Source organism: Thamnophis elegans, chromosome 3 (assembly GCF_009769535.1).
Source record: "Thamnophis elegans isolate rThaEle1 chromosome 3, rThaEle1.pri, whole genome shotgun sequence".
NCBI classification, from domain to species: domain Eukaryota; kingdom Metazoa; phylum Chordata; class Lepidosauria; order Squamata; family Colubridae; genus Thamnophis; species Thamnophis elegans.
The window spans coordinates 40917744-40932493 of record NC_045543.1 but is presented as its reverse complement, the minus strand read 5'-3'; the positions used below and the strand labels follow the sequence as shown (position 1 = coordinate 40932493).

The 14750-nt window shown below is 36.3% G+C and overlaps 1 protein-coding gene across 1 annotated transcript in view; it reads left to right on the top strand.

Annotated features, from left to right (window-relative positions):
* Nucleotides 1–13346, top strand: part of MAN1A2 (mannosidase alpha class 1A member 2) — a 67250-nt gene extending 53904 nt beyond the window's left edge. Inside the window, exons 10-13 of the mRNA XM_032213616.1 lie at nucleotides 9–228; nucleotides 3141–3313; nucleotides 4860–4975; nucleotides 5995–13346. Of these exons, the coding sequence (XP_032069507.1) occupies nucleotides 9–228; nucleotides 3141–3313; nucleotides 4860–4975; nucleotides 5995–6127 (642 nt within the window). The 3' untranslated portion in view covers nucleotides 6128–13346. The remainder of the gene's footprint in view (nucleotides 1–8; nucleotides 229–3140; nucleotides 3314–4859; nucleotides 4976–5994) is intronic.
* The last annotated feature ends 1404 nt before the right edge of the window (nucleotides 13347–14750 follow it).

Below are 14750 nucleotides of genomic sequence, written 5' to 3'. Positions count from 1 at the left end.
CACTGCAGGCCATAGAGAAGCATCTTATCAGAAAGTCGAATGGGGGCCTAACTTTTATTGGGGAATGGAAAAATGGGCACCTTGAGAGAAAGATGGGGCATCTCACATGCTTTGCTGGGGGCATGTTTGCCCTTGGAGCTGATGGTTCCCGAGATGAGAAGGCTGGACATTACCTACAACTTGGAGCAGAAATTGCACATACATGTCATGAATCCTATGACAGGACAAGTAAGTATCCTTGCCTCTCTTAGGTTTTAAATTTGTTTTCCTGAGACTTGCCTTTGTAGTTGCTATAAGGTACAATTGAATTCTGTGAAGAGGAGGCTTGCTCCTAAATCAGGTATTTTTGTTTAAATAAAGAATATGTTGCTGGATGTATTGAATATAATTCTCATCCCGCATAACCCATCATAAAACCTGGCACCATTTCTCTTTTCAACTAACTGTGAGAACACTAACAGATGCTGTGAGTTTAAACAGCAATAATTCCATGTAACAGGAGAAGTCAGAATAGTAGGAAATTTCTTCCTATTAATTTCAGATCATTTCTCTAGGTCAGTGATGGTGAACCTTTTTTGGCTCACCTGCCAAAAGAGTGGGGAGCGCAGGGGGGAGTCGTGTGCGGGTGTGCCACACCCATAATGCAATGCACGATCCCCCATCGTGCATGCGCGCATGACAGGTGCTGCCACCCATTTTTTTGCATGCTTTTTTCGCTCTTCCCAGGCTCCAGAGGCTTTAGAGGAGCCTGGCAAGGGCGAAAACAGCCTCCTCCCTCCCCCGAAGCCCTCTGTTGGCTTCAGGAGCTTCCCTCCGGAGCGCAAAAAAATGGCCCTTTGGGCAAACCGGAGGTTTGGGAACGGACTTCTGGTTTGCTTATAGGGCCGGTTTTAGTCCTCCAAAGCCTTCAGGAGGGCTCCAGAGGACGAAAAAAGACCCTACGAGCAAACCGGAAGTCCATTCCCGAACTTCCGGTTTGCCCGTATTGCTAGTTTTTTGCACTCCAGAGGCTTCAGGGAAGCTCCTGAAGCCTCCAGAGTGCCTTGGGGGGGCAGGGGGCTGTTTTCATCTCCCTGGGCTCCTATAAAGCCTCTGGAACCTGGGGAGGGTGAAAAATGACCCCCCAAAAACACTAAAGTTCCGCTCCCCCCTCTTTTGGCACGTGAGCCAAAAAAGGTTCGCCATCACTGACCTCGAGTGCCCTGACAAATGGCTCCACGTGCCACCTGTGGCACGAATGCCATAGGTTCACCATCCCGGCCCTAGGTCATGCTGCGTCTTCTTGCATTCACTGAACTCATCTTCTGCCTGTTTTTCACAGCCTCACACAGGAAGAAAATAGAGTGTAAATCTTAGTAATCTGTTTGCTTACTGCAGTAGCCCAACATATAGGCTTTGCAATGAAGTACCATTTTACACAGCTTAGTAGCAAACTCAAACTCTGTGACCAAGTAATCTCTTAATAAACACTAGAGATATCATCCAATTTCCCTTTTTTTGGGGGGGGGGAGATGTCTTTTGCAAGATAAGCTTCCTGAAGGTAAGATAAAGTAAGATAAATTTTCTGACAATGTTTTTATTTGCATTAGGATACATATAATCTATATATGACTTATATTTTTCAAAAAATATTTTGACATAAATTTAACAAATTTATTTGCACAAAAATCTTACATAAATGTAGATGATATTTAATTAACCATAAAAGACTTATTTTCTGCTCCATCTGAAAATAAAATGGATTTGTCAGGTTAGATAAAAGTAAAAATATGTAAGCTGTATCTTACATCTTGCATCAAAAGTGAATGATGGAGTTGCATTACTATTTCGTGTAGGTGTTCTGTTTCCTACAGAAGCTATTTGGGTAAGCAGAAAAGCCTATAGTTCAAAAGGAACTGGAAAATTTTGTTGGAAGAAAGTTCTGGGTTCAAATCCATACTGGGTCATTTTAAAGAACACACAGGGCAAGTTGCATAGATCAGAGGGAGTATAATTGACAGTATAATATGCAGTATAGTAATCAAAAGGTATGCTGAAAGTAGTGATATTTATAGTAATAATGGGCTTTGATCGTAAGGTTTGTAGTTGAATTAATTGAGATGGTTTTGCCTGTGGAATGGATGGGGTGTGATTGACCAAGATGGCACATAGCTATTTTTATCCAACAGGTTCACTATGACTGTCTTGTCTGTCTCTGTCAGTAAAACTAAATGATCGTTTTAACTATCATTAAAACAACAGGCCCCCAGGATGTGTTGTTAAATCCACAATTTCACCAGGAGCAAAAGCCTGACTTTAGGATGAGATAGTAGACATTGCCCCAACAATATGATAGTAAGCAATAGTAAGGATCTACCTAGCTTCCTGGCCTTTGCCCTCATTCCCAACCCCCCTAGCTCTTTCAAAGGTGAAAAGATTGTTGCTAGCTTTGATACTGTGACATCTCCTTGTGGGAGTTAAATCATGAAATTGCCAGGAAAATATGCTAATGAAGAGAGACAGTGGAACCTGTATTTCACTTCCCAAGATTTCAAAAAGGAGAAGTTGCAGTATCTCCTTTAGCAGTTACATTCTGTGCAGAGAAGGTGAGAAAAATGAGGTTGGCCTCTCCAAACCAGACTGCTAAGGTAAGATTTTGCTTTTTTAGGAGAGAAGAGGGGGATATTTAGGGCTCCACTTAGTGAGCCCAAATTTCAGAGTTTGAAAGGAGTTTCATATAGTGAAACTGATATATTTTGGGAATAACTAATGTGCTGCTCACTTCTCCATAAAAGTTATGTAGACGTAATAGCTTTTTTTTACATAGTGCCAATTTTTTTCAAGGTTGTGGCCAGCAAATAGACAATATATAAATATAAAACAGCAGTGAGTTCTGTGTTCACTTACTGTTCCCTAAGATATGAATCTTAGAGTATGTTAAATACTTCTTAGATATTCTACAAACATACATATGCTTAAAATTGTGAAATGAATTTAGATTTTTATCAAGCTGTTACAGACCTGATTAGATTCATAAGAACCATCATAACTATTTCTGGGACCATTAAAACATATATTAATGTTTCTTTTACAGTAGAATTGTTGAACTTAGAAGTTATATAAGAAGTTGCTGCATTAATTTTCTTCATTTTCCTTTGCAGCTTTAAAACTGGGGCCTGAAGCTTTCAAATTTGATGGAGGTTTAGAGGCAGTAGCAGTGCGGCAAAATGAAAAATACTACATATTAAGACCGGAGGTGATTGAGACATACTGGTATATGTGGCGATTCACACATGATCCTAAGTACAGACAGTGGGGCTGGGAGGCAGCACAGGTAAGTATTAACTAGCCTTCTAAAAAAACCTCTCACAGTTTACCTGCCAACCTTCATATTGTGCATAGTAAGAAATTGAAAATGTGATGCTCATTTTTTTCCCCAGATGGTTCCTTCTTTGCTTGTGGAGACCTAAGGAAAAAAGGCTTTAAAAAAAATCTGATGACTGAGAATATTGGGGAAAAAGACTTCAATTTCCAGTTTCTAATATTGCCTACAGAATATTTTTATCTTACATTTTGATTTTAAAAAAATATTTAAACTCTGCCTTACAATAATGCATTCAATCATAAAATAAGCATTGAAATGAAAATCTAATTAAAAATTAGATTTTTTTTCATGGAGGTTTTTCACGATGTAACTTAGCAGCTGCACCACAAGAAAAGAGTGCTTCAAGTCTTTTCCAAGAAGGACAGCCAGTATCAAATTTCCCTCACAATCAGAAGTAGTGTGCCAAATAGAGGCTGCTTTGTAGAAAAAGAGTTTGCATGTATTTTGAAACTTTCTAGAAAGGAATATTGAGATAACCTCAATGCATTCTAACAGAACATGCTGGCTGGGAAATTTTGGGAGTTGAAATCCACATCTCTTCAAGTTACCATGGTTGAGAAACACTGTAATAGAGGGACTTTGGATCTTATTATTGAAGAAGCTTCTCTGTTTATAAAAGGGCTGTTTTAAATTCCAGTTAATCTTCAGTCTAATAATTTTGGAAGTGAAATGCTTCAAGACATTTTGAAAAATACAAAATAATCAGGGAAGGAAGCAGGGCATAACACCTGGATTTCCTCCCAATTACAACCTCTTTTATAATAGCTCTGCTCTGGGCCCACCAATGAAAGAGGGAGGAGACTGGGAATGAAAGCGTAGTCAACATTCCAGGGCATGCATTGGGGGATTTTTTTTTCTTGGATTATTTTTCTCATACCTGGATTTGGCTATTTTCAGATTTTTCTCATTTTCATCCTTCTCCCTACATACAAAATTTAATCTCAGTTCTGTTCTGTTTTCAGAGTTATTCTGTTGCTGGACAAATAGTAAAAATTATTTTATTTAATTTATTTCTAGAGTTATTAGTTGTCTCATGTAAAGATTCAATCATACAAATCTGAAATACAAAAATAGCCCTGTACAAAATTTGAAACTTGTGTTCAGGATGCTACTGCTTTACAGACACAGGTAGCTTATGAATTTTGGTTGCTTAAGTGATACAATAGTAAAACAAGTCATCACGTAACAGAACCCAATTTTATGACCATATTTCCATATTTATCACCAACATTAAGTGACTGAACATTAAGCATGGTTGTTGAGTGTATCACAAGATTGTTAAGCAAATCTGGCTCCCCCAATTGGCTGCTTTTAGCTGCGAAGATTACAAATTGTGATCACATGATTACAAGATATCTCAACCATTGTAAATTATACTATTACCCTCCTTTCATTTCTAAGTATATAATATCTATATTATTTGAATCTGTGTCAACTACATTGAATTTTGAATTTCTGGCTAATAAAGCATTCATTCTGTTTATTCCACTTAAAGGCCATTGATAAGTACTGCCGAGTGAGTGGTGGATTTTCCGGGGTCAAGGATGTCTACTCCTCAGCTCCTACATATGATGATGTACAGCAAAGCTTCTTTCTTGCTGAAACTCTAAAGTAAGTAGATTTGTTTCAGCAATCTTGGAAATTGAGGTTCTTAGAAGAAATATTCAGCAGTTACATATTAACATAAATATTATAGAAAATAGAATATTTTATAAAATACATAATAAACACATGGCTGCATTAAATGGCAATAAACTGTTGGATATTATCACTGCTGGAGATTTTATCCCACCAGGTTGCCAATGCATATGTCTACAGTCTCCTTTTTATTTTTTACTTTTTCTCCTTCTCAACTAAAAGGAATTATAATCTATTCTGCAACACTTACACAAGGATGCCCTTTATCCTCTGTAATTTCTGTGACTCTATCTCATATTATCACACATTGAAATTGCCTAGAGGAATATAGTGAATACACAGATATTGCAATTGTGCCCCAAGAGGGTGAAGGGGAAATTGTGCAAGTGTGCAGAATTTAGAAATTCTTGACACGTTATGTGGATTTTAGTATGTTGCAGAACAGGAGAATTGAAGAAAAAGCTTGGCTCCACCAACAAAGAGTTTACAAACTGACACAAGAATGGGATCTCATTGACAGATTGTAGATGTTCATTATAAATGAAGAGCCTTTTTGGTAGTGTGGATCATGATTGTTTAGAACTTACTGTACTATTAGAAATGCTTTAAATCTTCATCAGTAGCAATTAGTGCTAAATTTAGTACACTTACAATACATGAGTGATAAGGCATCTTATTCAAAGGGAAAATTTTAATTATAATACTTGTATCTAATTAGACGATATGCATTATTTTATACTCTGTAGTTAATGGGTTTGAGCAGTCAACAGTGGAATGTGTCCTGATGCCATCAACAGAATTTTCTTGATTTGGCCCCCTGCACATATGTCTCCTCTCTTCTCAGATGGCTGATAGAGGGAGATAGTGAAGGCAAACAGAAAATAGCCCTGTTGCACAAGCAGACCCTCAGGTCATGCAGTCTTCGATGTAGTCTCAATGGTAACTTTTGTGTATCTTGTATAGTGACAGATCTTGTTTCTCTTACTTTATAGGTATTTATATCTGCTCTTCTCCAATGATGATCTCTTACCTTTGGATCACTGGGTTTTTAACACAGAAGCTCACCCCCTGCCAGTTTTACATCTAGCCAATACAACACTTTCAGGAAATAATGCATATCGATAAAAACTATTCCAGGAAAAGGACAGAACAATCTACATTAGCTGTGTCTTGTTTACATGGACCACTTGAGATTTCAGGCTTGAGAAAAGACTTAGTGTGTTTAAATAAGACCTTCAGAATGATGAGAGAAGTACTGCACTCTTCCGCATGTAGATAATTCAAAAATTCCATTTTATATGACCAAAACAATTTGTGCAGTATATGGCAGAAAAAGACCTTGTATATTTGCAACAGAAAAAGTGGCGCATGATTTTGAAGGATTGAAAGGCTGAATTAATATCCCAGCCACAGGAACAGCTGCAACTATTGAGATTGACCGTTGTAGTAAACATTGTCCTACCCAAATAATGCGGATTCCTGATAGTTTGTCATTTGCTTCCCCCCCTTCCCCCAACTTGGTGGCATGAGCAAAGCAATGCAAGGCAACAAAAGTTCACTAATAGCACCCAGATTTCAAGTTCTTTGACTGCTATTTTGAAATTTCTAAACATCTTCTTCAGTCTGTTCAGACTGGCAACCATTCCCAGTGCCTCTGAGACCCTTGCCTCTTTTTATTATCAACAATGCTGTGGATCGACCATTTGTTGCTGTTCATGAGTAAATGGATTAGGAAATCTGTCACTTTAGGATATGGAAATCTTCATTCAGTGCAGAGTTGTTTTTTGCATACATCATGACAAAATTGCCCAGTGATGTTTATCATTTGGCCAAGATTTCTTTCAACTAAGTTGCAATAACTAACATTTGTCTATGAATCCTGGAGTTTCCCAAGGATCTCACTCTTTTTATTTGTACAGTATTCAAAAAGTATAGAATAATCCTGTAAAGAGACATTCTTTACCAATTTTAATTCCTGTGATTAAGACTCACCTGGGTATAATGGTGCTTCTTTAGGGATTTTTTTGTAAAAGCTGGAGTTTGCAGAGGAGTTTTTCAGCCTTCACACCTATCTGTCTTTGAAAATCTGAAATCTGGTTGTTTGACCTTCAAGTATCTAGAAACAATATCACGCAAGGCAACACAGAACACATCAAAATGAATTTGAAAGTAAAATTTATTTTGCAATACATTTTTGTCACTACTATGGTAGATATCACAGACAACACTTTGGGATAAAAATAGCTTTTTCAAAACTTAAAAATGGATCTTTCAAAGAGCTCCCCACTTCTGTTAAAGAAAAAGACTTGAGCATAATTTTTTTCTGGCAGGATATATAAAATATGTGAATATTATTTATGTATATTGGAATCAAAATTCCTGATGAATACAGATAACACATCTTTATTATTATTGTTGTTGGTATGATTCCTTTTTAAAAATAATGAAATTTAAAAGGCTGGTTGGAGTAGCCTTTGTTGACCAAGTTTTCCTATTGGCATTTTGCCATATCTTTAAGGATATAACAATTCAATTATTGAGAAAGATAATTTAATGCATGTTACATATTGCAGTCCCAGTGAGAAGATTGATGGTTTCAGTGAGCACTGCTTACTGCAAGAGTGGTGCAGGTGAGTCTGGGAATCTGCCCAGCCCAAATTGTGTTGCATTCCATTGTGAAATCCATATTCTACATGGTTCTGGCCCACCTAGTTGTAGGGATTAATTTAAAACAGTATTGGAGTCTTTGTGGGTCAATTGCAATGAACATGAAGTTGAATTCCAGATATCAGGGCACTGAAATTCACCTGTCTTGGATTCTGGCATTAATTTTACTGTTCTCCATAGTTATCGTTCACATGTTCATATCCAGGCTCCTCCCTCCTTTTCCTCTTCTCAAAATCAGTATTCTAAAATAAGTTTTTAAACCAAGGTCACGTGCAGTTTGAAAGTATTACAGGGTTGTAGAATTTGAAATAAATTTTAGTACTACTGAGTCTTGAATTGAATTATAAGATGGAAACTGATGTTACTTATATTTATCCATATAAGACCATAGTATTTTTAATGAAATCTGAGACAAATTTATACATGATATCAAAAATACTTATCTGCTGAAAAGTAATATGGCCATTAATGACTAAAAGTTCTCAACTCTCATGGAATGAAATTTGCTTGAAATTAAATCAAAATGTCCCAACTATATTTTATGAATGGAAATAATGGATAAAACATAATAGGATTGGATAATTGTGTTTGAAATATTACATTACTATTTTTTATTTCCTTTAAATATAAATTAAATATTTCTTTTTTCCACTTTAGATAGAACTATATGCTGTAAGTAGTGCAATATTGTCTTAAGCATTATTACACAGAGTTCTTAAACCTCGTTGCATAATAGCATCATTAACAGACCCAATATTATTCTGATGATCAGTCAGTCTTTCTATGTTTTACTTCCAAAGTTGTTTTTACAGACCACCCTGCATTTATTGTACCAGTTTTCATGTTGCTTCCTTTCTCCTTCCCTTGCTGGTTATTAATGCACAAGAATGCAGTGATTTTAAAACATGCAATTAAAACATAAATGTTATCTTTTCTGGGTTATTGAAGGAGAATTGTAAATTTATTACATTTCTATATTCTGTGTTAAGATTTTACACTTTTTTCTGAAGTGTTTTAAATCTAAAAAGGCTTAGAAACTAATAAGCAAAACTGCAAGATATTATGGTTCTTGATAACAAAATAACCACAATGTTATTCAAGAAGCAGACACATTTTCTCTCTCTCTTTTTTTTAAAGAAATTGCCTGAAGAAAAGACAGGAAGCCAAAAAATGGATTATTGTTCATAGTCTGCCTTCATTGGCAGGAAAGGTCACAAATTCCTAGTTCAATCTGCATCTTTGGAGACAAATTGTTCTTTAATTATAAGTAAATAGCCATCTTCCGCAAGCATTATGGATTATTCTTTCCAACCCAAACAAATGTGTGACAGAAATTCTGTGAAGGGTCTTGGGCTTCCCTCAACAGGATAACTCTCCGAAAACAGAACAGAACAATAACTCCAAACAGAATGGAAGCAAATTTGGTGTTGGGGGAGAATAGAAACATTGATTAAAAATGGGCAAATCTGGTTGGGCTGGGAAGAGAGAAATTCAAGGAAAAAAAACCCCATTTTTTAAGAGGCAGTTGGCTAGTTGTTTGAAATGTAGTTAACTCCTCCATTCTAAGACCCCTCTTCCCCTTCCCAGTGAGGCAGAGTTTCAAGGTTGAAAAGAATTCTAGAAGCCATCGTCTGCATGCTTTCCCTACCTTGGTTAATTCTAGGAGCCTGGTATATCCATCCCTTGTTCAATCAGGTTTGTTGATTTGATTTCAAGATATATACAGTATAATTAAGTCATTGTCAGAAAGAAATCCCGGAAAGATAATTTGAACACTTCAAGGTGTCTTTTTGCTTAGATCAGGGGTGTCAAACTTGGGTCATCATGGCAGCATCATGTGATGTATCGAGACTTTTCCCCCCTTTGCTAAACCGGGCAGGGGCGGGGCCAGCACGTGACGCATGTGTGCCTCGAGTTTGACACCCTTGGCTTAGATAATTAATCATTGTGTTCAGGTGCAAACACTGTGCAAGGAAGAGGAAAAAAGATCCAAATTGAAAACTGTAACTAAGCATTCATCCACCACATCCAAAATTAAAAGTTCTCCAAATTGTCAGTGTCATGGATATCACCATCCTTTTGGGCAAAGCCAAAAAGACTTGTACATCTACTCAGGATTGGCATTGCTGGCCATTTTCAAGACCCACAGTTATTCAGGGAATCCTCTGTCAAGTTCCAGTACAAGGGGCTCTGCTGCAGTCCCTGGTTGCTTTTCCCAATTCCACTGCCCTCTACCTGATAGGGCAATGAATGAAGAAAAATGGGCCATTGTGGATTGGGTCTAAAAGAGAGCGCCAGTGAATGGGCAGAAGCAGTAATAAAGAAATGGCAACTCCAGGGCAGGGGCTGGTGCCTAGGGGCTCACCAGGTAGACACTACATTTGTTTGTTTATGTTTAGTTACGGCATGTGTTTCTTCATTCCATGAGCAGAGCAGACAACGAGAAAAGAAAACTGAGCTTATGACATAATGGAGTACTGTATAAGCAGAATGTGGGTTGGCTGGAAGAGAAAATTGCTATTTTCAGCAGCATTCCAACATCTGTCACAATATATATTCCGTCAGAAGATTACTACTGGGCTAAATAAACTTGAAGAATTTGGAGGTGATAGAGATTAACAGTACAAGTGAATAATTCAATTATTCATAAACAGAAGAGTTCAAAGTGATTTAAGAATGTGGTTAATGGCCCTTCAATTTACTTATAATTTTATGGCTATGTTCTGAAAAACAGAAGTGGGATGACACCTCAATTTCTAAGAATTATTTAATTTAATTGGCATTTATTTAAAAATACTTTTGTTCCATTGTAGAAAAAAGATTAAAATTAACTTCCTATTTTCTATAATTGCTAGGAAGTTGAGCTTTGTTCTGATTATTCTATTCCCATCTGGTTTTTAAAAAAATCAGAATTATGGAGAAATACTATCTTATTATTTTCCTCTTTTGTTGTGTTCAGAAGAATACTAAAAAAACGGGAGGAGAGAGATCACATGTTGTATGTCTGCAAATATCCAAAAATAAATGTATATACCATGGAGAAAGGTTGAATAATTCAACCTCATTGATACTTTTTTTTCCCTTTAATGTAATTTGAGTTACTGACCCACTTAGGTCTATTTCTTCACCTAAATGTGAAGCATAATACACTGCCATAAATTTAATTTTATATTCTGATCTCTTTCAAAGTAAATATAATGCTATTTGATACTAGAGTTATATGTATTCACAGTTGGCTGAATGACTGCACTGAAGAGTGCTTATTGGCTTCATTTCAGCTTAGAGGAAGTATTAAGTAGCATGCCAATGGGGTCTGTGCTGGGCCTCCACAGTTCAACATTTTGATGAATAACATTGATCAGTTTTCAAGTGGCAGAAAGCTGGGTGAGATCAATAATATTTTAGATGAAAGAAAATTCCACAAATTAAATGAACAGGATGGAATTTAATAAGCAGAAATACAAAGTTCTGTATCAAGATAGGACAAATGTAAGGCTCAAATATAGGATGGAGGAAACTTGGAGGGGCAATAGAGAGTATAAAAGGAATTTAGGCGATCATAAATTAAACATGAGCCAGATGTGCCATTCAGTTGTGAAAAAGGCTGATGCCATCTTCACATGCAGTAACAGAAATAGAGAGTTCAGGTCACCAGTCATAATTGTTCATAATTGTTCCTCGATACTCAGTCCTGGTCAGGTTTCATTCAGAGAACTGGCCCAATATTGAGAGTCCATTTTTTTATATTTTTTTACTAAATAGAGTTTGTATTGTTCATAGCTACCGTTGCATTGACTCTGGCGATGGTGGACTCATTTCTCACACTGTTTCAGAAATTAGAAGTCAAGAAATTAAAGAAATTAATTAATATATAGATTATATTTGTCAATAAGGTAAAAATATAAAATTATTAGCAACAGTTAACAGTTGAGGCCATATATAAAATGAGAATAATATACTTGAAATAATTTACGGTGCATTGATATATTTGCTGCAGTCTAATTTCTCTAAATTGTTAAGTATAGGATGTAATTTTTTTGTTTTCAGAAAGAAAAAAACATGTTAACAGAAACAAGGCCCTATGCCTGTGATGGCGAATCTATGGCACACGTGCCAGAGGTGACATGCAGATTCTTTTCTGTGGGCACATGCGCCATTGCCAGCTGATTTACTGCTGGTTCATATAGTCTGATTTACTGGTACATATAGAGCCTAGTTTTTTTTCTGCATGAAATTATTAACGACTGGCAGCTGAATGTGTGATTTGACCATGTTGGAAAGTATATTCATTGTGGCCTTGGGTCTCTGGTAGTTTTCACAGTGCAATTCCCTGAGTGTTGAATGTTCTAATATGAATAAAAATTTAGAAGTCAATCCTATATAGTTTTGCTTGGAAACAAGTCTACTGCATTTAGGATTACTACCTTTGTAAGAACTGATGAGCAGCCTTTAATTTTCAGTAGCACCCCCCAGATCACAATGAATTTTAATACTTTTTAATTGAGCATTTTAATGTAGAATATTAAAGATTCTGTTTCTGAAAGACTAAGAGCATCATGTCAGTTCAGTTGAGCTTATTCCCAGGTAAGGATGAGTAGACTTGCAAGCTGGTAAACATTTTCTTCACCATTTGACTGAAATAAAATCCTTTTGTCTTTCCTTTTAAAATTGGTTTTTTTAAAAAATATTTACAGTAACAGAAAAAGGAAGAATGTAGCCAGAATATTTCTTTTTTAAACTTGACTCATCTCCTGAGAGCATAGGTGGTTACATTTTTAACAAAAGCATGATGCTTGTAATATCTGCAGATGAACAATTTCGACCTGTTTACAAGTTATGTGTTGGATGCAATCCTTTTAAGACAACAAAAGACCCCCACATATTTTTTTAAAATATTGCAATTAAACACTAATATGTACTCAATATACTTTTGAATATCTTGCCCAGTTGTTTCTCATATTCAAACACAGGACAACACAACAGATAAAAGGCTCCCCTATTCTCTAGTGCAAATATTTTTTAATATTGTGCATTGGACATTCAGCAACAATCTATACAACCTGGCTCATTCTTGAGACAAATATAAAGCAGCAGTGGAACTATTGTTGGTCAGTTCTTCTGTTTGGTACCGTGTGATCCCAATGGTTAAATTTTCCCAAATTACGTAGAAGTGGTGTTCTTTGAATAAAAACACACCACTATCTATTCACAACAGAGATATTTAAATTGACTTAAAGATTGCCACATATTTCCCAAAGTATTCCTATTAAGGAAAGATGACATTACCAGTGTTAATTTATTAAAATGACATAGACCTCGATCATTCAGCATTAGGGTGCTGAAGGGAGGGATTTACAACCAGCCCTCAATGTGTGATAAGACTTTTTGATAAGTGCTTTTGGACAATGAAAAAGTTAGGGAAGCTTTGAGTTCAGTGGAGCTCCCTCTCTCCATAAATAAATTTAAAATTTCTATCTTCACTAGTGGAATTCATAATGAAAGCTATCTGATCAGCCTATTTCTCATCCCCAAAGTCCCTATTTGTCTTGTGAACTAGTAAAAAGATGCAAGAGTCAGCTTTGTTACCTGGGAAACCTTGGGCTGTTTCTAAGTTAACATTCTATGTGTATAATGTGTAAGGATTTTAAAAAGAATGTACATTAAATTGATTTTACAAGAATGTGTTTGATATGGCCTTATTTTGTTTGGCAGAAGAGAGGGCACAGGAAATGTAGGAGATGGACTTCATTTAATTAGCAAAGGAATCCGCAGTCACTTTTTGTACTAAACCCAGATTCCTCAAAAAGAATGAACACTCAAAGTTCCTTTGACAAGTGTTTCTTCTGGCTGCTTTTTGATAATCCCTAAATTAGTCACCACTGTACTCTTATCACAGAAGAGTTGGTATTTCATATGAAATAGCCAGCCTTAGCTTTATTCAGCTTTATTCAGGCTTCAATAATCTGGGGGAGAAAAGAAACCCAGAAAAAAATTCTATTTTTTCTATTTATTTTGTTTAAATGGAGAAGCACTGAAAAAACTATTTTGTGATTTTTTTCTACTTTACTATAAAATATGGATGGAATATTTTAAAATAAAAGACATTCGCAAGATATGCAGTGTACAAAATTTAATGTTATAAAACTGAATATGTTGCTAATTTTATTCTGTGCATGCCTTTTTGTTTTGCAAGTCACAAAATGCCAGTTTAGTCAGCTTTTTACTTTTAAAATCACTTTTCATTTGGCAGTTAATTCAAAGAGTTTATTTGCATAGGAGGATTTAGTAGTTTGTATTACAAAGTCATTTGTAGATGACTTGGGTAAAGAAAGACTATAATCTTATAAATAATATAATCTTATAAAAACTTGGAATAAGAGCAACTGAACACAACTGGTTTTATTTCTAATTCAGGAAAGAACGAACTGCACTGTTAACTACCCGTATTAATAAATCCCTCATACATAGCTCCTCTCTTCTGAATAAACTTTAAAACTTTATTTTTAGAATATCGGGTGTTTTTTTTAAAAAAAGTGAAAAATACGCATTTTGGATAGCTAAGGTGAGGTTTATTTGCACCGCGTTAAATTTTGAGCTCAGTTCCCTCGGGTTCGCAGGAGCATTTTCCTTTACGAAAATTCTGTAAAAAAAATACTTTTAAAAAGTAATAAAGAGATGAAAGTCCATATTCAAATAAAATTTGAACTGACAGAGGTTAAACTGAGCGCTCAAAATTTATGAGAACGGCAGGCGGCTTGTGGGGAAAAGAGGGAGGAGAACGCGATTTTCCTTTTGTCAGTTGCAACCCAACCCAGTGGCCCTTGGCGTGTCCGGCCACTGCTGCAGCTGAAAGAGGCTTCGAAGCCGCTGGCTAAGGAGCTAATAAATAGGCCGGCTAGCACGATCGAAGAGTCTTTAAGAAAAGATTGGACAGCCATTTGTCCGGGATGCAATAAATCTGCCTTGGCAGGGGGTTGGACTAGAAAACCTCTAAGATCCCTTCCTGGCCTATGATTCTATTATTCTCCCTGACCCTGGGACCTGAGAACCAAGCCGGATACTCGAGAAGACCGCAGCTCCT